Source organism: Quercus suber, unplaced genomic scaffold (assembly GCF_002906115.3).
Source record: "Quercus suber isolate HL8 unplaced genomic scaffold, Cork oak 2.0 scaffold_47, whole genome shotgun sequence".
In the NCBI taxonomy this organism is placed as follows: Eukaryota; Viridiplantae; Streptophyta; class Magnoliopsida; order Fagales; family Fagaceae; genus Quercus; species Quercus suber.
This window is the reverse complement of record NW_027069512.1, coordinates 1,622,579-1,635,898: the sequence shown is the minus strand read 5'-3', so window position 1 is coordinate 1,635,898 and position 13,320 is coordinate 1,622,579. Positions and strand designations below refer to the sequence as shown.

Sequence of the window (13,320 nt, the reverse complement as noted above, 5' to 3'; positions counted from 1 at the left end):
CGCGTAAATGTGTGTGAATTGCCACAAATACATGGCACCCACATGTCTCACAGTATTTTTAATTTTTATTCAACCAGTAGATAGAGAGGAATATCATTGTGTTCTTTTATCAAGCGATGCATGCCAAAGTTCAAGAAGTTTATGGCCAGTAGGAATGGAGAGCATAAACCAAGATTTGAAAATGGTTTTCATTGGGATGATTAACTTATTTTATTGTACAGTGTTCACAGGAATTACAACAGCTCTAAATCAACTTTCATCATTCAATAAAGGTTCTTTTTCTGCTAGCTTACAAATATGGGCTTATTCAATATGAACTGAAGACACAGCGGCTGTAACTCCGCTAATTCGTGGATCTCCACTTTCTAGAGAAACGCCACAAGGATCTTCTTTAACTAACAAGGCCAAAACATTTTGTGAACTCCACATTTTGGTGACATTGCTGCCAGAATCCCCCAAGGTAACAGCAAAGACTGCATCAAAGCCACCTGCTCCAGGAACTCCAGCCAACAAAATCCCTTCCATGTTCATTGTAGCATCCAAAAGCTGAGTTTGTGATTCAGGTTCAATCTGCAATTTCGGAAAACTAGTCAGACGTTGAACTTATGGACCAGCCAGATGAAAAAGAACAAGACCTAGAATTGGAATCCATTGGGGAAACAAGTTTTGAGTATCCCATGCTAAACTCCATAATTACACCTCACGGCAGACTTGCTAAGGGTAAAAAATAGAGGGGAACCTAACATGTTTACCTTGCTAAATTGACCTGCAGGTTGGGTATTTAGTAGTTTTTTCTTACCAGAAAGTTAAAAACTAAACATCTACAGAATTCTTCAAGCAGCACGTTACAGGTTAACATAGAAATTTCTTTAGACAGTTCACTTGGGCCATAAAATTCAAGCTACTTGAGCCTTGGCTTGGTAAAGGTTCTCAGAACAACTCACTATCCAGTCAAAAGATTAATAACCTGGGCTTGAACAACCCATTACTTGGATTGACTTGACTCTCTTTGTCGAGAAAACCAAGCTGCTCGAGCTTGATTCAATATTATTTTGATAATGTATTCAATCAAGGTATGCATATTAACAAACCAAGCTTGAAGAACCTAGGACACAGGACTCAGGACTCATTACTTGGCCTGTCTGCAGTTGTACAATTCACGTTGAATTTTATCACTTATCCTGAAACAGATGCATATCAAGAGGATGTTACCAGATTCGGATTATGTTCAAATGACCATATCTATGCCTGGCGTCACAATATTCAATTCTTCGTAGTCTGATATTTTTCATCAAGTATCCAAATATTGTGGCAATACATGTTGTGTTACCAGAGTACAAACATTTTTTTTTTTTTTTTAAGTTCATTAATCTGTCTACAATACAATGGAGGGTAAATAGAAGATAATCAAGAACCCAACTTCATGCTTCCTAATGGGAGGACATGGAGAAAGAAAAATGCATGTTAAACTTAAGGAGAAGTCTGAAAATTCAATCTTAGACTCACAAATTTTATACCAAGAGTTTTTCTCCTGAGTAAACAAACCATAGATTGAATATCTGAAGAAATGTGACATTAATAAGACAGCTTTTACGAATTAATGAGTTTCTAGGTATATAGCAGGAGATCACCACCTCAAACCATTGTATGAACAGACACTGAAGTGCATGCATCAATTTGAAAGTCCCGAAAAGGAGATGAGTACATTACCATCTTTTTGCTGGGAAGATTAGAACACTGAACAATTAAGTACAGCCATTCTTTTTACAGTATTGCATGTCATCATCATTAATTTAGAATTACTGCCCCTCAGTTTCTATTTTTGATAGAAGATAGAAATTCTACTTTAGCTTAATCTAAATGTATACGTGTGTAAAACTCCCTGTTGGAAACTTGAACCTCAGCCCTTACCCTCCACATCCTGCAAGCACTTATATTTGTAGAGTAACCATTGCACTAAGGGTTTGTGGTGGTTCCCCTCATTTTCTTTTATTTCATTATTTGTATGCTCTATCTCAAAATAATAATAATAGTAATAATAATAATAATAATAATGATAGAATATTAAAAATCAATACGAAAAGAACAAGAAGAAACAAGCATTCCATCAAAGAGAAAAGAACCTACCGGAACACCTGCAGCTTCACCCATCAGGCGCATATGATATCTGATCCCAAGCATAGCATCTCTTGCTCCTAACAATGCTTTAACAACTGCATCTTGCTTTGGTTCAGAAGCTTGCTCCAGCCACTATTCAGGAAATTTGTGACTCAAAACTCAAGAATAGGAAGGGGGGGAAAAGGAGTTAAAAGGAGAATGGTAAAAGCATCAAATTACATTTTAAAAGGACTGGGCAATCTCAACAGCTTTCATGACTCACCAAAAGTAGACCCTGTACCTAGTTTTGAAGTTGACAATTTCATAGTGAAGCTGGAGCTACAGTTTCTTCAGAAACAAGCACAAGCATGGTGTAAAACATAGTTTTATGTTATATGTATGATTTAGCATACCATACATTTGTTTTTTCTGCATTATGACACGTAAAACCCATGATAATAGGTTCTAGATTAGGCAGTTGCTCCCTCCAACTCCCACCCCGGGAGACCAAACGCGCGCGCACACACAAAAATTGAAAAAAGAAGAAGGAAAAAAAAAACATAGCTAAATTCCTGAGGTGTAAAAAAATCTACCAATCACATGGTGAGTACAACCTGAGAAGTTTGATCATGACAGTCAATTGTAATGATCGAAGAAAACAAGCAAACCATTTTTGGAAGGTATATTTGATATTTAGAGATAATGTGGTATCTCTTACAGATTTGGTCACATATGCAGAAGTTTGAAAATTCGTTTAGTGCATTTGGGAGCCCATAATTCTTAGGTTTAAAATTATAGATATTCTATTTTGTAAAATGTCTGTAATGAACAGAAGCACTTCATCTTTCTCTCTTAACTTTTCAATATTTACCACAAATAAGCAAAAATCAAACATGGTAGATGGTTAAACAACTCAATATAGGAACTTAAGGACTTCTTGCCTGCTGGTCTGATCTTATGATCTGATACTACAGTAATCCCAGAAAACTGCTTTTTGACAGGCTAAATAATTTGAAATGACCCCTTTTTTCTCAAATAAAAGCCTTAATAACTAAGACAACACTTTTTTTGAGAAAAGTTTAGAAACTAAGATAACACTTGATGCTTCACGTGACAGGGAATATTTTCTAAGATATACAAGGACAAAATAGAGATGCAATTCTGGCACAAAAGAAAACAACATAATTTCAGGTTTCAGATATTTATCTTTCCTTTACCAATGGATATCAGCAAAATTTCAGGCGATCCACAACAAATTGACCATGTAAGTTAAATAATGGACCCAAAAAAATGAAGAAATTTTACTTGATGTAGAAACCAAAATGACAGTCTCTCCATATGCATCTCAAACTCCCAACCAAACAAAAAAAACTTCCATAAATTTTTTCCATTGTCACAGAATCACCAAGAAATGTGATTATTTATATAATATCCTTTGCAGGTGCAAGAAAATGAGCTCAGGACTTACCTTGTCTGACTTAAGCCTACGGCAGTTCTCTATTGTGCATTTATATGCATCCCAGTGATCCTCTGCAAGTTTGCTTAACATATTGAGTTGTACTTCAAGTGAAGAATTAGCCTCTGATAACTTTCTCCAGGTTTCTAGAGATTTTTGAGGGTCAGACTTCTGCCACTTTTTCACAGCACCTACCATTGAAGGTGTGGATGATCCTCCAGTTCCTGGTTCTCCTAGCAACTGCAAAAGACACATCAGTAGGAGCAGAAAGTGCTTCAATGTCCCTCTAAAAACCAAGATAAGTTTTCTTAAGAGTACACAAATTTTTAAGGAAAGTGAAAGGGGAAAAAAAGAAGAAGAAGAAGACAAAGAAGACTGGGTTATAGTGCTGTCTTGCAGACTAGTTTTCCATTATCTTACTTGATGACATACATTTGCCAATCTATACTCATGATGTATCAATTATCATGTTATACATATTTATTCCTACAGCTGTACTTGATATGGAAGCAGAAACTGTTCTCAGAGAACAACTTCACTGTACATACACATGCCACAAATTACAAAATTTAAACCCACCATACATGATGAAGAATGTCCAAATGATCCATAGGTTTTCTGGTAAAGAATTTCTATATTTTTTCTGACAATGCAGAAATTACGAATGATATTGTTTCATCCTACCAATAGAGATCATAAGGCCCATAGAATAGCTTAATTGGTATCATACTGATCTGTTTTCTTTTTTTCTTTTTAATTATAAATTTTATTGATGAAGAGCACTACCTCATGTAAAAAGGGTGTATACATGATGTAGTCCTAAGGAATTACAAAGAATGACAGTTACAATTTGAAAGATTGAGAATCAATGAAATCTACAAGAGAATGATTGTCATTAGAGCCCAAAACATGGGATCATTCAAAAAATAATAATATAAAAGTTGACTTTAATTGAAGAATCAATGTTCCCACAAACATTGATCTTCATGCCATTAAAAAAGGTTTATCATTCTTATCAAGTATTGTGCTTTACCAAAGCCCTAGCTGTTCTTTACAACCTAATCCTTCTTTCTGAAGTTATTTACCATAGATCCTCAAATTCTCCAAAGCCTAAGCACACCACAAACACACATAAATTTCCTCTGCCACAAGTGTAGCATAAAAGAAAATTACATTTACACACATACAAGTTGCAATAAATTGTAAATATTAAAATTCTTACTAGGGTCATTAATGGTGGCAAGGAAAACTTAGTCCTCTCATGGTCCCATTTCCCTTTTAGGATGTCAATAATGACTTCTTGCAAGGGCAATCCCTTTGCTGCAACCTGCAATGTTTCAATAGAAAAGGATTATAAAGTTATGACAGTTTTCAAAAGCTACTTATTAAAATTAACTTTTAATGTTTTGTACATGAAGAGAGACAACATATATGCACCTTCTATGGATTTTTTCATCTTAAAGTTAGGGAATAAATTAATCTAATAGTAAGATGTTTTCATCCAAAACTCAGTTAGGGCAGCCTAAGCAAGCCGTTCTGGATTTCTTTTCTAGTTTTAAAAGTTTCTTCTATTTTCTAATTATTTTCCCTTTTTTTTTTTTTTTGCGGGGGGTGGTGAGATTGTGTTGGACTTATAGATAAGCCTAGAAGGGCTAGAAACTGACAAGTTTCCTGGGAATAGCACTAAATGACTAACCCTTAACCCTTGAAAAGAAGTGGCACCTCAAACAGAAGTAGGTAAAACTAAAACATTCTAATAAGCTCCATGCCTCCATTCTATAGAAAACCTAACCCTTAGCTGTCTAACTAAAACCACATCACATGAGTGACCGTTAAGATGTTTGTTTGTCTATGATCTATCAATATTAGGTATGTAAGGTGATTCATATCAAAAAATTGAAGATATATTTGCCGAAAAAGTTTTGTAAATGAACTAGATGGAAATAAGGGGTAAATATAGTCTTCCAGAAATCTTTTGAAGTTAACAACCCCAAGAGAAACTCAAATGTAATATCATAGATACAACGTTCCTCAACCTTTCCTTAAGGGATTTACATGCCATTCTTAGCAGTATAAAAATTTTCAGAATATGAATGATATTATATGAACATCACTTTGCTACCAGAAATTTTTAATAGGTTACTTGTCAAAAAAAAAAAAGAAATTTTTAATAGGTCACTTTGTTACCAGATTCACTAAAATAAAGTAAAAGGAACTTAAAAGTTTGGATACTGTACCCTACAATAAAGGGAAGAAGATAGAAAGAGACCAAAGTATGATCAAACTAAAAAGATTCCACAAGTGTGATGCAGGGAGTAGGAAGACAATTTTTTATTTTAATTATTGTTTTTTGATAGCTAAATAAAATTCATTAAATAAGAAAGGCAATTCCAATACACGATGTGTACTGAAGGAGTACAAAAGAAGAAAATATAAGGCATTGAAAATAAAACTAGCTAATGTACAAAGAATTCACGAAATCTAGCAGCCCCTCAGCCGAGAAGGATACAAGCAGAGCAATCCATTCATATAGCATCTTCAAGAATAAAAACTATAACTTTGCAGTGCTAATTTCTCAGTCATCAAAACAGTGAGCATTATGTTCTCACCAAATACATCACATGAGACAATAAGCTTTCCAAATTGTTCCAAAACTTCTCCTGCCAAACCACCCCCTCCAACACTCCAACATCCCAACAAGGAAGCTGGCATTACCCAAGAAACACTCGACACAAAGAAATTTCTTTAATTTAAGAAGTTAATTGTATTTTTACTATCAAGCTATTGAATTTTATTTTAGGTCTGATTATTTTATTTTATTTCCTAATGTCAATATTTTTTTCATAATTCAATAATTAGGCTCTAACCCAAGTCAATTAGATTAGGGTTTAGTTCTAGTAGTCTATTGTACTTCTACTGGGACAAGCTTATGGCAACAAAATTTCAATTTGAATTTATCTAATGCTTGTGTTGATTCCTAGGTTTCCTATCATGCTTGGTACTAATTTCAAGCAACCCTAGGTGTTGATTCGTACATATCTGTTTTGTTTTTCCTACAAATTTCTTTAGACAATTTTGTACATCTGTGTTGGTATTAAGCTTCTTGTTTTGCATCAATAGGCGTAAGTCATCGGTCCAAATCCGATAAGGGGCTTTGGCTATTTTCATAAAATCCCAGCCAAAGTATTCTAATTTGAAGGGGAATAGAGATATTGGTGATATTTCTCCTAATACCATAAAAGTAACAAACCTAATCATTCAATTTCATAATTTAATGATAATAAGTTATTATTATAATGAATAATAGTAAGTATAGCAATTATACTTATAAAGTGGAACATTTGTTTATATTTGTATTATAATTTAAATTTAGATTCTAATAATAATAAATATATATTATTATGAATCATGAATAATTGTCCTATTATTATTTTATATTTATTATTAGCTATTCGAAATTATTATTTATTATTATAATTATAATGAATAATATTATATTTAATGTAAGTTAGACGAGACTTTCATGGCATTCTAAATATTAAAAAAATTATCAGTATCTAATAAAAATTTGTGTAAGTCAGAGGAAATCTTAATGGTTTATATGCACAGGCCTAATAGATGATAGGAAAATTTAGATACAACCCGGGAGGAAAATGCATAGTGTAGCCTAGGGCCATTTTGATGCATAAACATTGCACATTGTCCTCATATGAGGTCCCACACAAATTCAAATGTATTAAGCTCAAAATGAAATCCAAAATTACAATAAACAAATTTGCAGAAAGAAAGGTGGGGAGTGGGGTAAACCATAGGCCAGCATATGCTTATCTGCCAAATGCTCTTTTTTTTTTTTTTTTTTAATATGATATTTGGGAAAGGAAGATTTGAACCCTGAACGTCTTTGTTGGAAACACTGGGAATTGCCACTTGAACTACAAGCTTTTGACTCTCCCAAATGCTCATGTAAAACTAGTGAAAGCCTAAATTACATATAGCTCTGACAACTCTGTTCAACTGTTAATTCTGGAAAAATGTTCATGATATTGTCCATCCATGCATAACATGACCAGTTTTGGAACACAAACAGAGAGAGAGAGAGAGAGAGAGAGAGAGACCTGAGCAGAAGAAATCACTTCTGGTGAAAAACGGACATAACGATGACTGCCATAAACAGCAGAACTGACATCAAACCCACTGCCAACTTTCCCTTGTGCAATACAGTGAGCAGTTTGAGCTATCATGTGCACTACATCAAGATCTGTAGCATCCTTCTTTTCTTGGTGTTGATCTTTAGATGAGGATAGATTTACAACTCCAAGGTAATGAAGTAAAGCACCAACCACGGCAGTTGTCATTGCTGCCGATGAACCCAATCCAGTTTTTGCAACTTCAGGCTTGCAATTTTCTCCATTTGATTCCCCTGTGTTAAAGGTAATGGATGTGAAAGGAGGAAGAGTAGCTAATGCCTCTGGTGTCAAAGGTAGTCCACGTGCTTCAATCTATAAAAGAGGGTGCATCATATAAACATCTCGAACTAAAACCTTGTAATAGACTTGTAGATTAAAATGCTTAAAGATGAAGGATAAACTCTACTAGAAGTGCAAGCTTAGTTAGAACATTTTTTAACTCAAAAAGAAATTATAGTAGGTAGTTCTCATTTACAGTTGTAAGTCATAGCATATATTTCTCACAAGAACCAGAGTAAAATGCAGGTACATTATACAGTCTATAAATGCATGTGTCAAGAAATTAAACTGTTGAGAAAACTTTACAAAAAAGGTATGAAATTTAAATAATAATAATCCTAACAAAAGAAAAATATTCCATGAACATGATGAAAAAAATTATTGAACTATCAGAATAGGGAAAGTACCTGATTTCGATATGAATAAAATTCGTTGGAACCTAAAATTGTGATGTCAAGACCTGCATGACTAATCCAGTTAAAACATTAGATTATTGAAGATGTATAATTTCTTTATCTTTAAATGGATAGAGAAACATAGGAAGTATCAAACATTACCTTGTAAAAGTAGTTTGTGTAAGAACTCTTTCTTATTATTGTCAAGCGTTGCATACGCAGTTGCCACAGCGTATTGCACTGCTTGTTCCACAAAAGGGTTTCTTGACTCACTGAAATTTTAAGCAATACAGTAAGCACCAGTTCAACTATGCATTTGACCATGCACCCCCTCTTGTCATTGGCACATGATTTATAAATCATGAAAAACAATAAGTAGATTAAGCATCAGCTTACACTATAAGCACTTAGTCACGTGAAAGCCATTTTGTTGTTCAAATATTTGAAAATGTTACTGAAAGCATCAACAGGGTGCACAAGTGAAGCAAACAGAAAGTATACAAAAGGATACCCCCCAAGAAGAAAAAACAGGAGAAAATGGAGACAAAGATATAGGTTTCAAGACCTAAAATTAAGGATTATCAATGACATCCAAGAAAATTTAAAGTATATTAAGAAAAAATGATGATCTTCAACTGTAGAATACACACGTAACATAAACAATAAAAACTTGCCTTGAAGAACAACATTGCAGGGCCAAGTTTTTCAATGCCAATTTATACAAGCTTTCTCTGGAAAGCTGGGGAGATGTTAATTTCACATCTGTCCATGCCTGAAAGGTGATATGGAAAGTCACAAATTGAGTACTATGGAGGTATATCTTAATGAATCAACAATATGTTGGCGGACAGACAGCATCAAATAAAGCTATTAAAGAAATAATGCAGGTGATGTCACATGTTAAGAAAATGACACTCTTATAGAAGTATTCACACCATCATCTTATTTGACTAAACACCATATAATATAGCCTGCATTTGGCCTTATTTAGAAGGTCTGCAACTTATCCAGCACCTGTCAGGTTTTAATCATAATATAGAAGAAATTCAAGCTCAAGAACCACCCCATGTTAATGTAAACTTGCACAAGTTTCACCCCTAAATAGTAAATACACAAGGCATTCACAGCCAGACAACAATCAGCTTCATAGTTGGCCACCAAGAAACTGCTTGCAGCCCATCTCTCAACTCAAATTTATGCCCTTTCTCAGAGACCCTCCCCACCTTTGACACAGCCCTCCAAACTCATCTATGAGAGACATCAATTCAAAATTCACACGAAACATGAACTTTGTGTTTGACGTGTATCTTATGGTCAAGCAAATTTCTTTCTGGCTCAAGTAAAACTATTGTTATAGCATGTACTCTATTAAGTTCTCACTTGCATACACTAGGGGATAGGGTGGTAATGTATTACAAGCTATTTGCTGGAAAATCAATTCCGAAGGATCATTATCTTTCCAGTCATTATACCGTTGGAGAAAACCCCTTTTTATAACCATACCGTGGTAGAAAAATTTATTATTGTCAATTAACACACGAGTGTAATTATACAACTAATCCAGAAGAAACACGTTTTACCAACAGAGACAAAGCTGAAGTAAAGTTGATTATGTCAACAACTCCAAATGTATGTTCAGTATGCCTGCCTCCAAAAACTCTAAAAACCCAATTATTTCTTTCATTATGATATAAAAGGACAGACTCACAGAAATACTGTCCATAACTAGGTGCTCAAGGATAATGGAACAGCCTTTTTTGGAGATCTGACCAAGTTTGGCCATAACATGTAACCATCTCACATTTTCTTTCTTATGATCAGCATCTCAAAAATCTAAGCACCATATTAAAGTAAATTAATTCCAAAACAACTTAAATGAAAATTCTTAATTTCCGGCTAAATATTATTTAATTTCCCTTGAAACGTCACCTCCCATTTCCCACTTTACTCTCTTGACATAGCACAACTATTTCCCTATTAATAAAATGCCAAACATTTGAATGATTACACAATAAGTAAACTCCACCATTGCAGTAAAGAAAACCAACAAGAAAATGAATCAGATGACAACAAAATCAGTTTATTAAGGACAAAGTCACAAGAGTTACTCACCCATGCCCAGCTGTCGGGCTTGATCTCATCGTAAAGTGGTTTTACAATGGCGAAAAACCGGGCATTGGTACTGAGTACGAGTCCTGCATTAGGCCTCTCCAGAATAAGGTAACCCCCAGTCATCAAGACCTTCCCAGGAGCTGAAGCAACACTGTGTGCGCATCACAAAATATGCCCAGATCAGAAATACATACATACAACTTTCTTTATTAAAATTAAGATTGAGATTCACCAAACAAACACTTACCCTCCATTTCTTTGCTCTAAAAAACAAACGTAAACAAAGACAAATCCTAAGTTCAGATGCTATTTTATTGGTTATTTGGAACTAAACCCATATCAGAAATACATACATACATACGGACATACAACTTCCTATCACGAACATTAAGATTAGGAATCACAAAACAAACACTCACCCTCCATTTCTTTACTCTAAAAACATATGTAAACAAACACAAATCCTAAGAATCTCAATTCTCATGCTATTCTATTGGTAATTTGGAACTAAACCCATCAGTTAATGAGTCAAAAAAACAAAAAGGTATGAATAATTAAAATAAAATAAAATAACCCAATGATTTTCTTTTCTCAATTCTATTACTCTTCCTCGGAGAGAAAAAAAAAATTGAGACCCAATTGACAGAGAATCATCAAGGAAAGTTTGTATAGAGGAACTTACACGGCCATTGCTCTCTCTCTCTCTCTGTCTCAATAGAGTTCTCGTCACTATTGTGATGTTGAAGGCTGAGATTCAAATTTGATTAACTGAAATTAATGTCACAAAAAGCTTCTTATAGTTTAAAAATATTGGTCAAAAAAAAAAAAAAATGAGGAGAAAATTGGCAGTTGGAGTTGGTAGTGGCATGTACCTTTCTCTTTTAGTTAGTTACTGCAGCTTCTTTTTTTCCACATTTGGGCGAAAATGCCAAAGTCTTTACCCTCACCCTCACTGCAACAAGAAACTTTTTGTGACTGTTTTTCAAATTTCAAAGTTCAATACGCAATATTGCAAGTAGTTGAAAACTTGTAACTTTATTCAAACAAACAAAAGCAAGTATATTGGTTGTTGTTAAAATGTTGTAGCATATGATTTGTGTACTTGATACTTTCTCAAAGTATATATATCTTCACCAACAGGAAAAAATAAAATAAAAATACTCACATATATATAGACAAATTTTATAATTTTTTGTAATTGTTGGGAAGACTGTTTGTGATGGGTGTCTAATAAAAAATATTGTTAATGGTAATTCTGATAAAAATATTGTTCAATTCCCACATACACTAAAAACTGATTGGTGTTTTAATTTGATTATAAATAACTATCATCAGGAGTGGACGTCATAGGTTGAAACTCTCTAAAAAAACATTATGAAAAAAAAGTGTCAAATTTATTGTATCTATCTATAATATTATTGAACTATATACATATATTAGACAAGGACTTTCCGTAATTGAAAATAAGAATATTGTGACATTTAATATTTTGTTGTGCGCCTAAACTTTTTCAGAGTATATATATCCCCAACAACTAAAAAATATACAATTAGTCAAACACTTAACAAATTTTACAATCGTTAGGAAGGCCATGTGTAATTGATGTACAATCAAAATAATGTTATTACTTATTACTCTAAATGAGTAGAGCACCCAGCTAGCTGCTATTTTAAAAAGGTATATTGCTAATTGTTGGGAAGGCCATGTGTAATTGAGGTACAATCAAAATAATGTTATAAGTTGCTATGAACAAAAAATAATAATAATGTTATAAGTTATTATTCTAGGGTGAGGTCGTGTTTAATGACTAGTTCTACTGGACACGTTGAGATACGGACACATATTCGTATCTTAGTGTGTCTAGTAGAACTGATCACTAGACATGAGCCCAACCCATTACTCTGTACGAGTAGAACACCTAGCTAGCCACTATTTTAAAAAGGTATATTACCATCATTGGCAAGGATTTGAACCAACGGATATATAAATAATAATATTAAGTCATTTTTAAATTTCATGATCCACAAAATTAAAAAAACTAATATAATAAACCTAATGGTTGTTGGAAAAGAATAAAAGTACTGTATGCTCTCTTTGTTTTCCCTGTTATGTTAATAAAGTCCAGGATTCAAGGTCAAAGAAAAGGATCTATGGTTGTGTTTCATGTGCTGCCAAAGTGTGTCAACCAACCTCAATCTTCCATTCAAAAAAAGCGAGTCAACCAAAGCTCACTATGAAATATTTCACTTTATTTATGTGCTTATTGGCAATTTTCCTTTTAGCAAAATAATAATAATAATAAAATAATAACAATTTTCCTTTGATAACAACTTGGCAAGGCGAGACTTCTTTGAAGATTGAACTTTTTCTCTCTTGGTTGGTATTAATCAACCACGTTTTTAGTCCACGTAAATTGTGGACCAAAAAAATCCCTAAAGTCAATTATACTATATACTATATAGAATCATTGCAACATGCTCCATTTATTTTGAAGAGAAACCTTATGTAAAGATATATTTTAAATTTTTTTTTAATCTAGTAGTATCAAGAAAAATAAAAATTAATCAAAGGAAACTATTTATGGTTAATGGAAAACCCTATTAAGAGTATGTATTAATTTTTAGAGGTTATTTTTTACTAGAAGTTTTTAGAAAACAACTTCATCATGCATTAAGCTAGATGAAATAAGTCAATAAATATTTTTTCAACTTATTTTTAAGGTTGCTACTAAACATAAGAAAATAAGATAGTTTCCCAACAAATGCTTTTGAAAATACTAATTTTTAAAAAATGT

At 33.4% G+C, this 13,320-nt stretch overlaps 1 protein-coding gene across 1 annotated transcript; it reads right to left on the bottom strand.

Annotated features, from left to right (window-relative positions):
- Positions 1–174: 174 nt before the first annotated feature.
- On the bottom strand, positions 175–11,325 carry LOC112025221 (phosphomevalonate kinase, peroxisomal). Its single transcript, XM_065771663.1, has 11 exons — positions 11,209–11,325; positions 10,527–10,677; positions 9,085–9,186; positions 8,813–8,820; positions 8,577–8,686; positions 8,427–8,479; positions 7,669–8,052; positions 4,776–4,880; positions 3,566–3,793; positions 2,128–2,250; positions 175–570 (listed from the first exon to the last, which is right to left on the bottom strand). The coding sequence occupies exons 1-11, from the start codon at positions 11,214–11,216 to the stop codon at positions 304–306; spliced, it is 1,539 nt and encodes a 512-aa protein (XP_065627735.1). The 5' UTR covers positions 11,217–11,325; the 3' UTR covers positions 175–303.
- Positions 11,326–13,320: the final 1,995 nt, after the last annotated feature.